The sequence below is a fragment of the Cucumis melo genome, chromosome 1 (assembly GCF_025177605.1).
Source record: "Cucumis melo cultivar AY chromosome 1, USDA_Cmelo_AY_1.0, whole genome shotgun sequence".
In the NCBI taxonomy this organism is placed as follows: domain Eukaryota; kingdom Viridiplantae; phylum Streptophyta; class Magnoliopsida; order Cucurbitales; family Cucurbitaceae; genus Cucumis; species Cucumis melo.
The window spans coordinates 36,561,292-36,579,528 of NC_066857.1; the positions used below are offsets into that span (position 1 = coordinate 36,561,292).

The window sequence follows — 18,237 nt, forward strand, 5'->3', positions numbered from 1 at the left end:
ATTGATAAAAATTCTATAAAAATTTAAACCATTATGAGATTTGATTAAATTATAAAAGATGGAATGTGATAACAACTTAATTCTAAATTGTTTTTCTTCCTTTTACAAATTTCATAGAACCAAGGTGTGATTAAATTAATTATTATCCGAAAGAAGAAAACGAAAAAGAACGATAAAAATCCGTTCCCGCTCACTAGTACGGCTGCACACGGCGGCTCAACAAAACTACGTCGTTTCGTGCTGTCCCTTCACACAGCCCAATTTGGCGGGAAAGATTGATAGAGAAGGAGTCGACGAACAAACTTTTCTAGGTTAGCACATTCACGACTGGAGTAAAGAAGAAGATCAACGTCAAAATTTATTGGCAAATTCCACCGATATTTCTCTGTAAAGAGGAAGAACAAAGGAAAGGAATGCCTAGATACACAATCAGAGGCATCGGTGTCGACTTTCCGTATAATGCATACGATTGCCAGCTCGTTTACATGGAAAAAGTCATTCAGTCTCTTCAGGAAGTAAGATTTCCTACGGTGTCTTTACAGTTTGATTGATGTTCCTCTGTGAAATGCACATTGAGTGTTTCTTGATCACTTCTTTGCTCCTGTTACAGTGAACTTATAAGCCATACTGGAGTAATTTATTGCTATTGGTGTTTAGAATTTGGTGTTGTCATTGTTCTTTCCCATGCATTCATCATGGATGGTATTTAGTACATGAGAATATTGTAGCATTTGATAATTTTCAACGGTGTACTGCATGGATTTTCTTTGATCAATTCAGCCTGCTCGAGGTTTTTTTCCACAAGAAACAAATGATCTGTATTTGATAGTACTGAGTTCCATCTTAAATCTAAATCTAATTGACAATGAGAGGAGTAGCTCATCTATTTTAAAAGGGGTGCGAATCCTCTGGTTTTTTCAGCATTCCCAACTTCTCAACAACTTTTAATGATATATAGAAAAGTTATCTAAGTGGTCCTGTAAGATCATTGTATGAAATGGGTAGGAAATAAGCTTAATTTTCAAAATCCAACAGCAAAAAAACGAAATGGTTACCAAGTGGGGCTTAGTTATCTATCCTCCACCCCTTCTTTGGCTTATGCATTTTGGATCAGGTAGCTTTTCACTGCTGCCTCCTTGAAGTCCTCTCTGGACTGCTTTGATTGTTGTGGAAAACAGCAAACTCATTTCATAGCTAGCAAGTAGTGCAGCCTGGCATATTTCACAAGGCTGATCACTATGTAAAGCTGGCAGGGTAGAAATTTTTTTAAAGATTTTCCTTTCCCTTGCCTTCATGATGGCTGTAACATGTACCTGGAAGTCAGTGAACCTGTACCGTACTATCTATTTTTTCAAATTACTATTATTGTTATACCAAGTTAACTACGTATGTTCTGATATTCATTTGATCTATTATGTGACAGAAATGTAATGCACTTTTAGAGAGTCCAACTGGAACTGGGAAAACGCTTTGCCTACTTTGTGCTACATTGGCCTGGAGGAAGAGTTTGGGTGATTTTTCTTCTGGTCAGAGTGTATCAAACAGCCAAAATATCGAGGGTGATCTGAATGTCTCATCATCACAGTCTACTTCACCAAAACATCCTACCATTGTGTACACAACCCGTACTCACAGCCAACTCCGGCAAGTTATTCAAGAGTTGAAGAAAACCTCTTACAGGTTAATTTTTTGGTGACATTTTGTTTTGTTTGCAATCACTTTCAAGCATAGCGCACATGTTTGACTTAGGGCAATTTTTATATGACGTTGACTACGAGCTGCTCTTAATTACTTGCCAAGGGATGTATTTAGTGATTGACTTCTTGCATAGCCTACTGGTAAGCGTTTATACTTATGGAGCAAGGAATGTACTTCTAGCATATCCTACTGGTCAGTGTTTATACTTATGGAGCAAGGAATGCATGTTGGAGGGTTTGACATGTTTGTTATGGATTTACATTTTGCCAAAACGAGTATAGCTCAGTTGACACATACTTCTTTCTTTGAGGTTGGAGGATCAAATATCCATGCCCCCACCTATACTAAAAAAAGTTATGAGTCAGCATTTGGGTCATGGAAGTTTGTGGATTTAGTGAAATTTACATGTTCTTCTATTCATATTAGTTTTCTTAAGATGATAGTTAAGTATATTGGTGAAAAATTGCTACTTTGTCTTTTGTATTATTTTCTAAAATGCGTAAGATTTGAATACCTGCAGGCCCAAAATGGTGGTTTTAGGATCTCGAGAGCAATTATGCATTCATGAAGAAGTGAGTTTACTCCGTGGGAAAACACAGAACAATGCTTGTCGATCACTCTGCCGAAAAAGTGGAAAACGTCATTGCAAGCATTATAATCGTGTTTCTGGTTATTCTCTCTCGACCTATTGCATCTGCATTGCCTGCTTTGTACTTGAAAATATCCCTTTTCTAATCCAAAAGATAAAGTGAGAAAGGGCTTGCAGGCACTTTGAGAATCTAGCTTTTTATTTATTTCTTAATAGTGTTGACACCAAGAATATCTGAAATATTACATTCCAAGCTTCTTCAACGTTTTCTACAATCATTCAGTATTTGGTATCCATAACAATTTTAACAATTGAAAGAAACTTATTATCCGCATATTTTAACTCTCTGTTGTAGGCTATGTGAAGGAAAATCGACATCTTGGAGATGAACCTATCGACATTGAAGATCTGGTCAAAATAGGAAAGAGTTTTGGGCCGTAGGTTCTTTCTCATCTATTATGTTTTTGTTTTCGTGCTCGTCTGTTAACATATACCAAAGTAGGTTGGGTGAAATTGCTAATGTGGTTTGCTTGATGCTGTATGGTTGCATTTTTCTTTCAGATGTCCTTATTATCTATCACGGGAACTTCACAAAGCTGTTGATATAATGTTTGCTCCATATAACTATCTGATTGATCGTGGATATAGAAAATCTCTTGTGCTTGAGTGGAAAAACAGCGTGCTCATATTTGATGAAGCTCACAACTTAGTAAGCAGCTTTTAACTTCAGAACAACAATATAATATTCTTATATATATATTATGCCCAAGCCTTTTCGAGATTACACATCACGTGTTTGTTCAACGTAGGACTGAGGAATATATCAGTAGCCACTTACATAATATGAATTGTTTTGCAGGAAAGCATATGCGCAGATGCAGCATCTTTTGATTTAACTTCTTGGCTTCTGACAGCTTGTATTTCTGAAGCCAAAAACTGTATTGATCTTTCTATAAAGAGAAGAGATGAATCAAATGACAAGTCAGGGAATCCAGATAATTTTGCTATACTTCGAGGTAACTTTCATTAGTAAGTGACAGTGATTTGTATTATTGAAGTGTTATTTTTTTTTTTTATTTACGTGTCTTGGGATTTTTTAAAGCTATCTATTTCAATTGTAGAATAATTTTCACGTTAACAATTGTTGTGACATCAATTCACAGTTGTTTAATATGGCAAAATCATGCTTTCGAACTTCACTTTTCATACGATATACTTGTTGATGAGAGACTCTTATATTGAACTTAGTGGCTTTTCCATTGAATGCCTAAAACCGGCTAATTTTGAAATCTGCAGCACTTCTCCTGAAGCTTGAGAAGGGAATATCCGATATCCCTATTCATTCCAAGGAATTAGGATTTACTAAGCCTGGACCTTACATCTACGAACTACTGGCAGAACTCAATATCACACATGAATCTGCTTCTAAGCTTAAAGACATAATCGAGGAAGCAGCTATACTTCTTGAAGAAGACAAGCAGCAGAAGATCCAGAACACAGGCTGTCGGCTGGAAAACATTACAGATATCCTTGATATCGTTTTTAGAGAGAAGGACAATGCACATGCTAAATTTTATCAAGTAAGATAGAATTTGCCGATATAGTTTATGATGGCCACGACTATCCAATTGAGCTCCTCCTAGTTAGCTCTTATTTTTACCTCACTATTTTGGCAGCATCTTAGTTTGAACATTTCATTTAGGTTCACGTGCAGGAGAATGAAGCAAGTGCTGTGGATGGCCTAAAAGGTGCATCTACTCTACATTTCTGATGTTTGGAGTGAAATTCATCTTATATTTATTTTTCTTTTCAGAAACTTGCTATGCTCACACATCTCTTTTTTTTTTCTTTTTCTTTTTCATTAATTAACTTAGCTGTAGTTCTCAGCAGTAGTGTTAAGATATAAATTGGACATTGTCTTTCGCCATGATAGTTATAATCACCATGATTAGAAAAGAAAATGAAAACCAGAGAGTGATGACTTCCAATCATTTGTTATTTGCTGATTTGGCAGTCCATTTTGTAAATGCTTGGCACATGACCTGTCTGAGTAGTAACTCTGTAGGGCAGGCACAAACTGGTGTTTCTGAGGCCATAGGTGGATTACATTCTTTCTCAATTTCTTTAGAAGATTGCTGAAAATTTGATGCTGATGTTTACTCAAAAGTATAGATCAGGTGAAGTGAATTAATGAACTAATGTATGTTAAGGTGCGGTACGGCCCTGTAATTTGGCAAGATAAAATCATCTTGGATCTCATGGAACCAATTTAAAGAAGAGATAAACAATGGAGTATTCTTGGACACTCCACACTCATACCTTTTGATATGCAGCAAACAACCTAACCTTTTTTCCTCTCTATCCCTTATTCTCCAGTGTGATAAAAAAATGAAAAATCCATCTTATTTTCTCAATTTTAATGGCTTAAATAAAAACTAACCCTTTTACTCCTTGATTCAACCATTCTCTTAGCTCAGTTCCTCGAGCATGTAAATAGCTATCTGGTTCTTGAGAAAGAGAACCTAATCTCAATTCTTATAGTAGAGAATCAATTGGTCAGTTTCTTTCAACATTCTGACGCATGTATGCCCTCATCAGTGAAATATTCTAGATTATTTCATTTACATGTTTCAGTTCTAGCTTATAATATTGCTTGATATCATAAGCAATTGCTACAACCAAAATGATTTCTTCATTCATTGGAATTTTGATTGAAGACATTTGTGTCATTTTTACATGTTTTTGTTTTATTTTTCAGGCAAGGCATCCAGGACACTTAGCTGGTGGTGTTTTAACCCTGGCATTGCCTTGGAAGCATTTCCCAAAAAGGAAGTCGGCTCTATTATATTGACATCAGGCACTTTATCTCCCTTTGATTCATTTGCACAGGAATTGAAACTGTTAGTCTCTTTGGTTTAAGTCTTTCTTGCACCGTCAATCATCTAGTACTATTATAAATGTTAATTTAGGGTGTTTTGATGGTGAACCCAGAGATTTTCCTATCCGGTTGGAAAACCCTCATGTCATATCCTCAAATCAGATATGGGCTGGAGTTGTATCCGTTGGTCCATCAGGTTGTTCTTTCAACTCCTCTTACTGGAATCGTGAGTCTGAAGCATATAAGCTAGACCTTGGAAATGCTATTGGTATGTATAAGTTTTCTGCTTTTAGAGTTGATGTGAAACATAATACTCCCCCACCTCACCCCCACTCATAGCGAAGGTATTCTTAAGAGGTTAAGAAAGTTCAAACCAAACAAGGTTATAAAATAGCTCGGTAAAATCAGAGATAGAAGGCCTTTGAGATAAGACTCCCTATAGAGAGCATAAAAAACTATGGTATACTAGCTCCCAGTGTTTCTAGTATACTAGCTTCCGGTGTTTCCTCCAGACCACTTCAACAATTGCATAGATAATACTAATCCGCATGATTGTAGCCCTTGTTTCAAAGGATGACCCAAAAAATGGGCCTGTAGGATAATTTGCTCCTAAAAAATATGGGCCTCTAGCAAGAAGTTACTCCATTTTGCAAAGTCAGATTCAATAAAAAGTTGTTCCTCATACACCGTTCTCTAAAATGGCAAAGAGTAAGTTGTTCCACATACACCATTCTCTAAAATAGCAAAGAGTAAGTTGTTCCTCATACACCGTTCTCTAAAATGGCAAAGAGTCCTTTGACATTACCGCATAAGGATCTAGGGACTTGTTAAATTTTATAATCACCATTTAAATGGCAAGATTTCTTTCTCTATACTACCATGTATGCTTGTGAGAGTGTAGAGACAGGTGGGAGTTTCACTTAACAATATGATCGTTAATCAGTTGTATTTTTAACTGCAAATGCTAAAATCCATCCTGAAGCCAATTTTAGTCAATTGGTACCATGCTGATGTAATTCTTGGGTTCTTGGTCACAGTCAACTTCGCACGTATTGTTCCTGATGGTTTGCTTGTCTTCTTTCCATCATATTATTTTCTAGACCAGTGCATTAGCTGCTGGAAGAACCAGGTATCACTTACAGAATAAACTATATACTATTCTATTTGTTTTCTTTTGTTGAAATTTTATGTCCATAATCTGCAGAGCCTTTCAAGCTCCATGACAATTTGGGAAAGAATTTGCAAGCATAAGAAGCCAGTTATAGAACCTAGGCAGTCTTCATTGTTTCCTTCATCAATTGAGGTACATAGCTTATTGGAATTGTTAACGTGTGGTGTTTTGTATCTGTACCATGCTGTGATTCTTGGAATTGCGCAGGACTATATGTTCAAGCTGGAAGATACATCATCCTCTGGTGCAGTATTTTTTGCTGTTTGTCGTGGTAAGGTATGTCTTACTAAAAGTAAAGTGCCTTGGGATGCCTCAGTACACTATTTATTTCTTAGGTGACAATGGGTAAAATCTTTCTCATTCTTCCGGAGGTTAGAAACGGGCAGCATTAGGAGCAACAACAGTATCTTGCGGCTTGCCTAAAAGGTGGATAAATTCGTAAGAATTTTAGAAAAATAATTTAAAAAAATCCATGGGCCCCACGCTCTGAAAATAGTCAAAATTGGGGATAAAATTAAAAACTTGATTGGGATTTACATTCCTTGCCCCAACCTGACTTCCCCATGAACTTGAAATTCTTTATAAATTTATTTGGTTAGAAAGAAATAGTCAGATTTGGTAGAATACTGAGAGGCCTTTTAAATGGTTCGCAATGCACTTGAATTCTTTTCCAGATGCATGTGACTATAGCTGCTTGTGATTTTTCTTAGTTTATGATTATTATTTATTAGAAATTGGAACCTCCTTTTGAAGTTTTTCAGGCTAATAATTATCTAGATTTGACCACTCTTTCGTTATACTTTCATTCTTTATAATAGAAGAAGTTTTCTTATTTGAAAAAAAGATCAACTATTAAGTGTTAAGCAATCCCGTGCAGATAGTTCTCAAGTTATATGGTTTTGAGAATTCAGATGTGTTGGAATTTGGACCAACTGAGATTTACATTTTAAACGTTCTAGAAGATTTTTCAAAGAGCCGGAGAACAAGCGATTGAATAGTCATGTGCACTGTTACAAGTATAAAATATGTGATATGGTTCTCTTGGTTTCCATAAATTGATAGATGGATATTGGTTAAATTACAATTTTAGTTATGATGATTGAATATAATCTATAATAAGTCACTAATCTATAATAGGTCCTATTGTTCATTGCTTTTACATTATTCACACTGGGCTAAGATCTGTAGCTTACTTCGTGATAATTAATGCACCTAGCTAGTTTAAGATGATTTGTGTAAAATAATAATGCTGCAAAAGTTTATTAATTATCCCATCTTTGTAGTTCATCAATCATCATGTCTCTACAGGTGAGTGAAGGACTAGATTTTGCTGATCATGCTGGAAGAGCTGTCATCATTACTGGTATGCCTTTTGCTTCAAGGAATGATCCAAAGGTTTGTTTACCTACTTCCTACCTCATAATCAATGAAATATGTATTAGGTACTTAAGCACCTTGGAGAACCACACCTCAAAAGCCAGCTGTTGTGGTGGGAGAGCCAAGCACTTAATTACCACATTGGTCATTTCATTCTAACTAATGAGGAACAAAGGCATCCCATACTACCTAGGTTCCTAATTCCTAACAATATGCTATTCTACTATAGAATTGGAACTCTAGTTCTGGCTGAACTATTAATAGAGTATAGACCAACGATGGTGATTGTCTAATATAATTCATCATCTTAGGTTTGTCATTGTTTTGTCTGTGAGGTCTCTGTTAACTTCATGTTAGTATCAAATTGCCTCATACTCTGGAACCACACATAAATACACGTACAAGCTTTCATACCCTAAAATACATGCGCATGAGCTTTGAGTTTCATTTGTTGTTATTGAAGAATATGTACTTTATGCTATTTGGTTGAAGTTTTCTTTCTTTAGATTTAACATAGCAAGATTAGTGTTCACCTATTCTGTCACTAGTTATGTCAGCGTAGAAGGTAGTTGGCACTCTTCAGACAGCTCTAGATCAACTTGACTGTGGCGTCCAACTGATATATAAAACTACTTCATGAAATGGATCTCGTCAGACCGACTTCTCTCTAATTAGTCCCTTCTGCATAGGAAGAAACTTCCTTTCACCATGTAGTTTTCCCAACTTCCAAGTAAAAGTACTTCCGACTGATAAATAAGTTGGAAATTGCATAAACCTTAGATGCAGGTTGACCTTGCTTTCCCTTGTCTTTGTTCTTGAGTATAACTTTCAGATTTGATGTTCTGTGTGATAGGTTCGCTTGAAGCGTGATTATTTAGATCATCAGTCACAATCACAAAGAGGAAATTGCCAAGTAAAGTATTTTAATGCAACTACCGCTGTTGTTGTTTTGTTGTTTTTATTATTTTCATTTTCTTTCTTTCTTTTGGTGGTGATCCTAAATTTATGGGTTATTGATGCGGTAGATTATGACGGGAGAGGACTGGTACACCCAACAAGCAATGAGAGCTGTCAATCAGGCAGTTGGACGTGTGATTCGCCATCGCCATGACTATGGAGCCATAATCTTTTGCGATGAGAGGTATTTTTCTTCTAATTTTTATCCCAAATCAACGAGATTAGTGATACTCTTTTTCTGCATGTCTTTCAATGGTTGAAATTGTTGGCAATTTGCTTGATTAAATTATTTATTTATTTACTTCATTTTCTGCAAAAGAAAAAATTTCATATTTCATATGGGAGACCCCAACTGAGGAGTTACAGAAAACCTTTCCAACTGGGAAAGAGCATTGTAAAGCTATAATGGTGAAATATGGTGGAACATTTACACTGCAACCGTATTAACTATAGCATCAAAAAACCAATAGGGGGGGATTTCCTCATCAAAAGACCAATTGGCAGTTTCTTATCATCAGGAATCATAAAAATACGTGAATGTCAATACCTATGACTTATGAACTTGAGATTTTATTTTCTCACTAGATATTTCTTGAACTGGAAGTATACGATTCAATTTACTGTTTGGAATACTAAAGGTCAGCAGCTAGATGCTTGACATTATCATCACTTTTTTTATTTGCCGTCTCAATGATTTTTTGACATCACTTCAAATCATTTGTTAGGTACTAGGATAGTTGTTAGTTAAGGGGTATAAGGGTAATTAGATAGATAGGTAATTGCTTAATAAAGGTAGTTATCGTAGAAGGGTAATTTCTACATGCTATAAATAAAGGGAGCGTAAGAGAGTGAGGAGGAGGTTATTCTGTGAAGTTATCTAGGGCTTGAGTAAGTACACTCAAGCAGGGAGGTTCCGCGTACCTTATGCTTGGGTACTTGGGTTTACTTGTATTTTGATCTTTATATCTCTATATATATATATTTCAAATCTTGTTCTTATTAGGAAGTATCCTAACATCATTTATTGTCATTTTACCTTTTATTCTTTGGTATACTCCAACGAGTTATTGATTTTAGAATTAAACTTTATTGTTGATAGATTTGCCCATTCCAGTCGTCAATCTCAAATATCAGCTTGGATACAACCTCATGTTAAGGTAGAATTTCTTTTAAGTATTATATTTATTCATGAAACTTCCTTTATAACTTGTTTGTTCTAATGCAGTGTTACTCTAAATTTGGCGACGTTGTTTACACATTGACCCGGTTCTTTCGAAATGACGTAAATCGAATATGTCCGAAACCTGAAGGCAAGTGTGCTAGAGTAATTAACCATTAGTTCCAGTTCAACCTTAAGAGGTGGATTTTATCAATTCCTGAAACAATACGGTCTTGATCAAATTAAACTTCTTTTATGTGAAATTATGATTAACGTCAATATGGCACCTCATTTTCTCTACATTTGATTTGTTTGACTTGTGAGGTAATCGGTTTTATTGATGACTTCTGCAACATTTTTATCAGCCATAAATTTTGAGTATATGCAAGTTTACCATTGTCAAAATGGCTGATTTTGTAATTTAGAATTTCGATGAACTTTTAGTTGGGGTAAACATTGTTGGCTTCCCTTTATATATAATTTCCTTTTTTAATATTATGCCTCCCTCGTGCGCTTTTTCCATTGTATTTCAGATCCTAGTGCAAAGTTCAAACACGAAGGAGTTGATACTACCAGGTTGAATGATGTCTCTTCTGCAGGATCTTCCACTTCGGTATCTGGTAATTTTTTAATTTTCATTTTTGTAAATCTGAATAATCACTTGCATTACATGTGCTCACATGCAAACTTAGAAAGGTAATTCAAGATTCTCTTTTTGGATAAAAAAACATATGATCATTTTTCTTGTGGTCTCATGTTTAATATCTAAAATAAAATTTTCAATCTTCTTTTAAACTCAACCTTTGTGGTTGAAGGCAAATTTAATCGTATATCACTATTACTAACTTTTAGTAAAACTCAGAATTGCCATCCTACATCACGCAGATGACTTTGGTTTCTATTTTTCATTTAACTGCAAACGAAAATGTCTGTTTACAGGAGATACCGGAGAAAAAAGAACTATGAAATCTTTTGGTGACGTTCATCTGGAAAAACTTATCTGTAAGGCAAGTCCCCCTCTCCCCCGTGTTAATGCTATTTTTGGGATTCGTGAGCCTAATTTTATGGCTGTTTTCTTGTGATTTTCACTGCAGAAGCCAGAGGGACGTGATTGTTCAGGGAAGTCTGTGTCTTCCCTGTTTAGCATTAAAGAAGCTAGTCATTCCAAATCCTGGAAAGATGTTCTTCCTGCCAATAGCCCATCTGTTACCTCCTTTAACTCTCTATCTTCCACAATAAAGAGTTCAAATAATCTATCACATCGAGAAAAAAAAGTAATATTGTCAGATAAGAAATCTTCTCAGTATCAGAGTCATGAAGTTATTGATTTAACTGACTTTTCTGTAATGGATGAACAACCAAACAAAGGATTGTTGGTAGGCTGTGCTGCAGAGAAGCGCAAGTTATCCAGCACTGAGCATGCTTCTGCAAAATTTATGAGGAATTCTTTTGGGTCTTCTAGTGCTAGTCCATCCGAATCAAATGACCTTTCCTTCAAAATTTGTCCAGTGAAGTCTGAAGCTTCACCATCTGATATCAGAGTCGTGCAAAAGGATATTGTTCCTTCATCATCGCGGCCCAATAATAGTCACACAACGCAGAAGATGGGTTCCGAGTCTGTCAAACAGAATGAGAAGATTATCAAATGTGTTCCTGTTCATCCTGGGGACGAAGAAGCTAAAGGATCTGATTTTCTGAGTCAGGTAACTTGTAACAAGAGAACTCTCTCTCTCTCTCACCCTTTTATTTATTTATTCTCTTCTTCTTCTTCTTCTTCTCCTTTGGACAGTATCAGGATTCCTCCCTTAGAGCCAAACTCATTTTCAACTCTTCACTGTTTTTTTGTTCTTCTTCCGTCTATTTATAATATTCAAAACCTTAACTTACAAGCTTACTCCAAGGGAACTATCTGACAAACTAACTAACCTATATTGCCAAAAGTTTCTGCTGCCAAGAAATACCTTGTTTTTTAACCGTTGTGTCAATGCTACAACTTTTCTTGTTCTTCTTGTCGTTTTGGTATTTGCCATTGGGTTAACTCATATCCACAGTTTTAGAACCAGCCCACATCAAGGCTCGTTTCTTCTTTATCAGCTTTTTGTTTATCAATGTCATGCATCGTCAACTCCGGAACCCACGACCACTGTTTAATGCGATCTTTTCTTTTCAATATGCTAACTATTTAGGTTAGAGCATTTTCCTGTGTCTTATTTATTTATTTAAGTTTTCTTGTGCATTTCTCCAAATCCTTTTCCACTTTGTAGACGCCACCATCCTAGAACAGTATTTCTTCTTAGAAAACTGTTTCTGGGATAGGCTTGGCCTATTAAATAACGACTTTCCCTTTGGATTTATTCTTTTATCCATCCATAATTATGTCTAGTCCTGTTAAAGTTATTATTTTTCATGATATGATAACCTGTATTTTCCAAGATGTCTTGCAGGTCAGAGAGAAACTCAGTGCCAGAGAATACAAGGAATTTGTTGGGTTTATGAAAGCACTTAAAACGAAAGCAATGGGTATAACCCACGTTTTGCAGTCCATCGTGAGAATATTTTCAGGACCTGATAGGCTACGTCTTCGTACGGGGTATATTTCTCTATCATCTAGAGCAGTATCTCTTCTGGCCAGAAGGCTGATTTATTTGATTGTCATATTTTTCTTACTATAGGCTACTACTTCAGAGGCTAGTCGTAGTTATAGTCAAAGTCAGTATTATATTTTCTTCATGTCATTGTCACTTATATGGTCTAAGAGTGATTTTGTTTTATTCTAGATTTTATATGCAGATAAGTTGGCATGACATCACATGTTGCGTCAAGCAGAACATTTCACTGACGCCGACAATAAATTTTCCTTTATCTTTAATATTATGCGATTTAGCTAGGAACACAAAAGTAATTGTGGAAATGCTATATATCATGAGAAATTAACTAAAAATCATATTCTGCAGATCTTGGATCCTCTAGCTGAGTTGGAAACTCTTTAAAATTAGATACAGTTTTACAGGCATTTTAAAATCACTTTTTCTTTTTCTGATACCTCGTGGAGTTTGTCTGACGTTATATTAAAAAAATCTCCGACTCTCTAACTTGGTTATAATTTGATTAGAATTATCTTCAAGGTCTCTTAATATCACTGAAATATCTCATATTCCATGAACCTGACATTGCATTTGTTCATCCCTTTTTTTCTTTTTTAATTTTTCTTTATTTGTTGCAAATATCAACAGCTTCAAGGATTATATCCCTGCAAAATACCATTTCTTGTACGAACAGCTTCTTGGGACCAGCTCGTGACATTAGCGTAAGTATCTTTTTCCCGTGTGCCGTTGATCTCTCTCTACTGGGATTTGAATTATTATACAATATTAATTTATATCATACTAATTAGCGGGAATTAGTCCCCAGGAGCATTGTGAAGATAGATGCCTTCGGCATATAGGCGATGTCGATGTAAATATAATAAATCGCTTTAATTATTGCTAATTTTATAATTCAAAAAAGATTATTGGAAGTAAGGTTATTGAAGAGTAAGAAAAGTTAGAAATCCCAAGGACTCGTGTGATAGTTTTTGTGACTTTGCTACCGTACGTAGTTCGCGACATCTTGTTGGAGTATCTTACACAAGGATCTCTTTTATCCGCAATTACAGCGTTTTTTTTAATTAACCTCAACCAAAGGTTTTTTTGTCATTTTTTTAAATTAAATGCTAGTTTGAGAAAGAGATTAGTAGTCTTGTGGTTTGATGTCCTGAAGATCGTGTTCAAATTCCATTATTTCATTTGTTTGTTCTATATGATCATAAATAATAATTGGACTCGCTGTTCAAGAGAATGTATCACCATTACTACATTGCATTATGCTTCCATTTTTTACTATCTTCTCTTCAGATTTGGGATTCATAGATTACAAAGAATCAAGTTAAATAGCTTCTTTATCTTGTAGGTAATGCTCACCCATTGCACCAATTTGATATCAATCGGAACAAATGCAATTCAAATGTCAGCTCAGTTCAGTCCTTGTATAGAAAGAGTTTGTAATCTTTATGTTGCAATAAAATCCTGGCTGTTGAATTGCTGAAGCCCACAACGTCAGAGGTTCGATGCTTGAAGAACATGCAACTAAGCACAGAGCTCGTGGAATCGTCTGTCTCAATATAGCATAGGGTAGTTGAAACTGAATGGCTTGCCAAAAATGCCCACCATTGATGGCTTTGAAGCAAAATTAACGATAAAGATGGATAGGAATATGAAGGAAGTCTCAAGTAGTGACCACTACAAATTGCCGGTATGTTCATCATCAAACTAATGTGAGAAATGGAACAATTAGATAACCTCGTCGTAATATATAGTTTCATCTTTTTTTCTTTTTTCTTCTTTTATTGTTATTATTTTCCTTTTTTAGTACTTAAAAACTAAGAAGAATTAAGATATAGCTCTAGCTCCATCTAGTGATTAAGATAAATTCCATCTTGTAACCATGTCGTAATATTACTATTTATTTGTATCTCATCTAGATGATCGTCACGTCGTTCACAGGATGATCATATCTACACCGGGACATCGACAAAAAAGATGAACAGTTTTCAACCAACAATAATAATATTTCTTTAGATGAATTCATAAATTTGGTTCCTAGCTTATTTTAGTATGCTGTTGATAAATTTCTTAACTCTTGAAATTGTATTATATCTCAGAATAATTGTCATTATTATGCTTATTTTCTTTTAATAATTTCTCTCTTAGATATGGTTGCAACTGCTAAGATTAGATCGTAAAAGAGCCAAGTTCTTAGAGTTAATTAGTTGTTTCATGGAACTTTTTTTTAGTAGGAATTAGATTAATAATCAAAAGTTCAACCATCATAAATTGATCTATGGGTAAAAAAGAAGACGCGGTCTCAATAACTAAAAGATCATGAGTTCAATTTATGGTGTTACTTCTCTAAAAATTAATTTCTTACGAGTTTGCTCGACATCTACTCTAATTATATATATTTTACATTTTCATTATATTGCAATATTTTTTTCCTCTTTTAAACAATACATTGAGGCACGGTCTAGTTGATCCATTGTTTAAGATGTTTTGTTGCATGTCCACTCTTTCTTTTTTTCACTAATGACTTGAAGGACTACTAAAAACCTTTTTTTTTTCTTTTTTTTTTCGTCATTGATTGACATGTAAAAATCGATTTTATGAATGGGTAAATTTTTACATACTACTTTAAGCTTTTTTTTTTTTTTAATCTTAATAATGACATGTTTAAAGTTTATGAACATATTTGAATGTTGATAGTTAAAGAATATGCAAGAAGACAGTTTCAATACATTTAGGCATTTAATGAATTAAAAGCGTGGAAGTTTATCAAACATTTAAAAAAAAAGTTCATAAACTAAATCATCGTAACATAAAAATCATTTTAGTTAATAACAATACCAAATTTATAATTAAAGTCACAAATTATATTTAGTTAAAATATTATTTTAGTTTCTATGCTAAATATTATTTTGTTTTCATCTCTTTATTTAAGTGTTTAAACGTACATATTCAAATGAGTTATTTTGTTTTAATCTCTATGCTCATGTTTAGATTTATCTATTCAAATGTACACGTCCGATAGATCTTAAAATTGTTTCTTAATGATAAATTTATAATCAAATTTTTTATTAAAATGGGTCTTTATGAGATACACTAACATTTTTTTTCAAATGAAAGTTATTTGTTATTATTTAAATAAATTTTATATGAAAAATAACAAAATTGACAAAATATTTACTTTTCATAAAAAAAAATCAAATGCACCGAGTTTTTATCTTTTTAGTAATTTTTTATATGAAGCGTAAATAATTTGTTGTTGTATTATTATTTTTCAAATCCCTCTAAATTATATAACATCTACCGTCATAAATCATTATTTCATCCAAAAGTTTAACATATAAATAAAAGTAAATTTAATTATATAATATTGTCAACAATGAAAATTAATAATCGATGGAGAGAAACAATGAAACAATGCAAGGGTTCGAATCGATCGTACTTCGATACCATTCTAAATTACTAATTCATCCAAAAGCTCGGATTTACTAAAAATTAGAAGCCAAACACCAATTTTAAGATTTATAATAAATAAATTGAATTTCTAACATAAAAAACAAAAATTTTGGTATTCTAATTTGAAGTTTTATTATTATTATTATTATATTGAAGTTTGGTAGATAGTTTGAGAGAGAGAGAGTTTTAGAGGGAGAAAAAGGAGGGAAAGCTCAAAACTGCGACAGTTAGAGAGAGTCTACGTCTCCGTTTTATTATACATTTTGGTTTTTGGGGAATGATAATTCTTAGTTTGTTTCATATGTTCATTCATTCAACACTACCAAAACCCAAAAAGCAAAGGCCGCTTGTGATTCAGAGTTTGAATTTACTTTAGAAAATGTAGAAATTAGCATTACTATCTCCTCCTTCCTTTTCAATCACAGATTTGTTCTTCTAAATCCTTCGAGGTCTGTGTACTCAAATTCAAATTTCATTTTTATTCTTTTTTTTTTTCATGAAATCTTTGATTTGATTTGATTTCACTGTCCGAATTTCATATCATTCTCCTCACCATTCTCACGCTTCTCACCGTCCGTGGCTTCGCCGGCTCCTCCTCTGCCTTCTGTCGCAAAATCACTATCAAATCAACGAAAGCATTCAGTATATATTTGTACGATTTTTTATCGTTCAGATTTAGGTAACAGAACAGAAGCTCTTCCATAAACTCCCAATCCACTTTCTCATGGTGTTTCAAATGACCATCCATCATCTCTTGCATCGATCGACGAAATTCCTCTGACGGATTCGGCGACTTCCTCAATATCGCGATGCAATCGCTCGGAAGCTTCAGATCCTTACCCCGATCTTCACCGATCAAAGATGAAGAACTCGATCCTGCATTTTCTGACGATTCTGTGTGAGAATCGTCCGGAAGATCAGATCCAGATAAGTCAGGGGAGAAGAAGAATCGGTGAGATCCGCCGTATGAATCAACCGGAGATTCAGGTGAAACTACTCCTCTATGATTCTTGCAATCTCGACCTCCTCCTCCTCCTCCTACTACTTTTCTGTCGCCGCAATCTCCATCCTCTTTCAGGTACAACGACCGGAAATTCTCAAAGAGAAATCGGTCGATATCGGCGAGCGTAGCGGCGGCGTCTTCTTTGTTACCGACGGCGTCGACTTGCTTCCGATCGATGGCGAAGGATAGGGTCTTTGGATGCTTACAACCAGCGAGAATCCAACTTTTTGATGAGGAAAAAGTTTGGGGATTAGGAAACTGAAGCTGAGGCGTTGGCTTTTTGATCTTCGAGAGGTAATCTTGAAGCGATTTTTGCAATTTTTTGGGCATTTTGTTTAGTTTCCTTTGGTTTTGGGTTGAAAGAGTAATGTGATAATACTGATTCTTATAAAGAAATAACAAAGGAATGCAAAAGAAAGAAAGTAACATAAAAATATTAATGGCCTAAAAAATACGTTTTAAAAAAATATATATATATCAAAAAACAAAGAAGAAAACTTACATTAAAATGAATATTGAATTAAAGGGGATGGAACTCAACGTTGGTGCCTTTCTTGGAGTTGGTTGACTTTGATTTCCAATACTTAACCTTTTTTATTATTTTCTTTTTTTCCTTCTAAAAGAAAATTTTCAAAAAACCATTCATTACAAATAGTACCCTTAAACTTTTTCGACTCCTAAACTTTTAATTGTATTAAAATTAGACTATTGAACTTACAATAATAGTAAAAAAAATGGACCTATAAATAATAGAAAAATAATTCTCATATTTATATAATCAAAGGGTCTAATTTTTAAAAGAAAAATTGTCAAAATTAGAACATTCGATAAAATATTTACCGTTCATATAAAAATCAAGTTTAATAAATTTTTTCATATAATTAATTTGTCAATATTTCTATTAAAAAAAACGCTTTTTAAAATTGGATAAGTTTGAGGGATCAATTTTTATTTTAAAAGCTTTGGAGTACGAGAGAGTTTTTCAAGAATAAAAATATATAGATTATTTATATCACTAAAGTATCACCGAAGAACAAAAGTTTATTATATTTGATTTTATCTTAAAGCGTAAATAGTTTGTCAATTTTATCATTTTTAATGATTTCTTTCTTTGAATTTTAAGTGTCAACATCAGTTTATTGTTGATTATTTTTCTTCAAAAAAGGAAAAGCTTTTTATTGTTCATCGCAATTTTATTAAATATTTTGAAAGCATATTCACATGCAATTATTATTATTATTATTATTATTATTATTATTATTATTATTATTATTATTATTATTATTATTATTATTATTATTATTATTATTATTATTCAATTAATTTCAAAAAAAATTAAAGGTTTATATAGA

General features: G+C 33.9%; 2 protein-coding genes across 6 annotated transcripts; one reads left to right on the plus strand and one right to left on the minus strand.

Annotated features, from left to right (window-relative positions):
• Positions 1-128: 128 nt before the first annotated feature.
• Positions 129-14,458, plus strand: LOC103500573 (regulator of telomere elongation helicase 1 homolog). 5 transcript variants are annotated; one of them, XR_540116.3, is made up of 25 exons: positions 139-515; positions 1,424-1,680; positions 2,219-2,367; positions 2,643-2,724; positions 2,849-2,996; positions 3,147-3,303; positions 3,584-3,867; positions 3,990-4,035; positions 5,046-5,187; positions 5,279-5,433; positions 6,203-6,294; positions 6,370-6,468; positions 6,544-6,612; positions 7,645-7,731; positions 8,567-8,626; positions 8,739-8,854; positions 9,770-9,827; positions 9,896-9,980; positions 10,363-10,449; positions 10,769-10,836; positions 10,924-11,532; positions 12,274-12,419; positions 13,063-13,136; positions 13,778-14,119; positions 14,349-14,458. XR_540116.3 is itself a non-coding variant. In XM_008463926.3 (24 exons), the coding sequence occupies exons 1-23, from the start codon at positions 414-416 to the stop codon at positions 13,127-13,129; spliced, it is 3,165 nt and encodes a 1,054-aa protein (XP_008462148.2). In that variant the 5' UTR covers positions 139-413; the 3' UTR covers positions 13,130-13,136; positions 13,778-14,458. The 5 variants fall into 5 exon arrangements, 3 of the variants coding, with proteins under 3 accessions (XP_008462150.2, XP_016902866.2, XP_008462148.2); XR_540117.3 differs by having other exon boundaries at positions 14,371-14,458; XM_008463926.3 differs by having other exon boundaries at positions 13,778-14,458.
• Positions 14,459-16,088: 1,630 nt separating this feature from the next.
• On the minus strand, positions 16,089-17,331 carry LOC103500574 (transcription repressor OFP14). The gene has a single exon (XM_008463929.3). The coding sequence runs from the start codon at positions 17,312-17,314 to the stop codon at positions 16,418-16,420; it is 897 nt and encodes a 298-aa protein (XP_008462151.1). The 5' UTR covers positions 17,315-17,331; the 3' UTR covers positions 16,089-16,417.
• Positions 17,332-18,237: the final 906 nt, after the last annotated feature.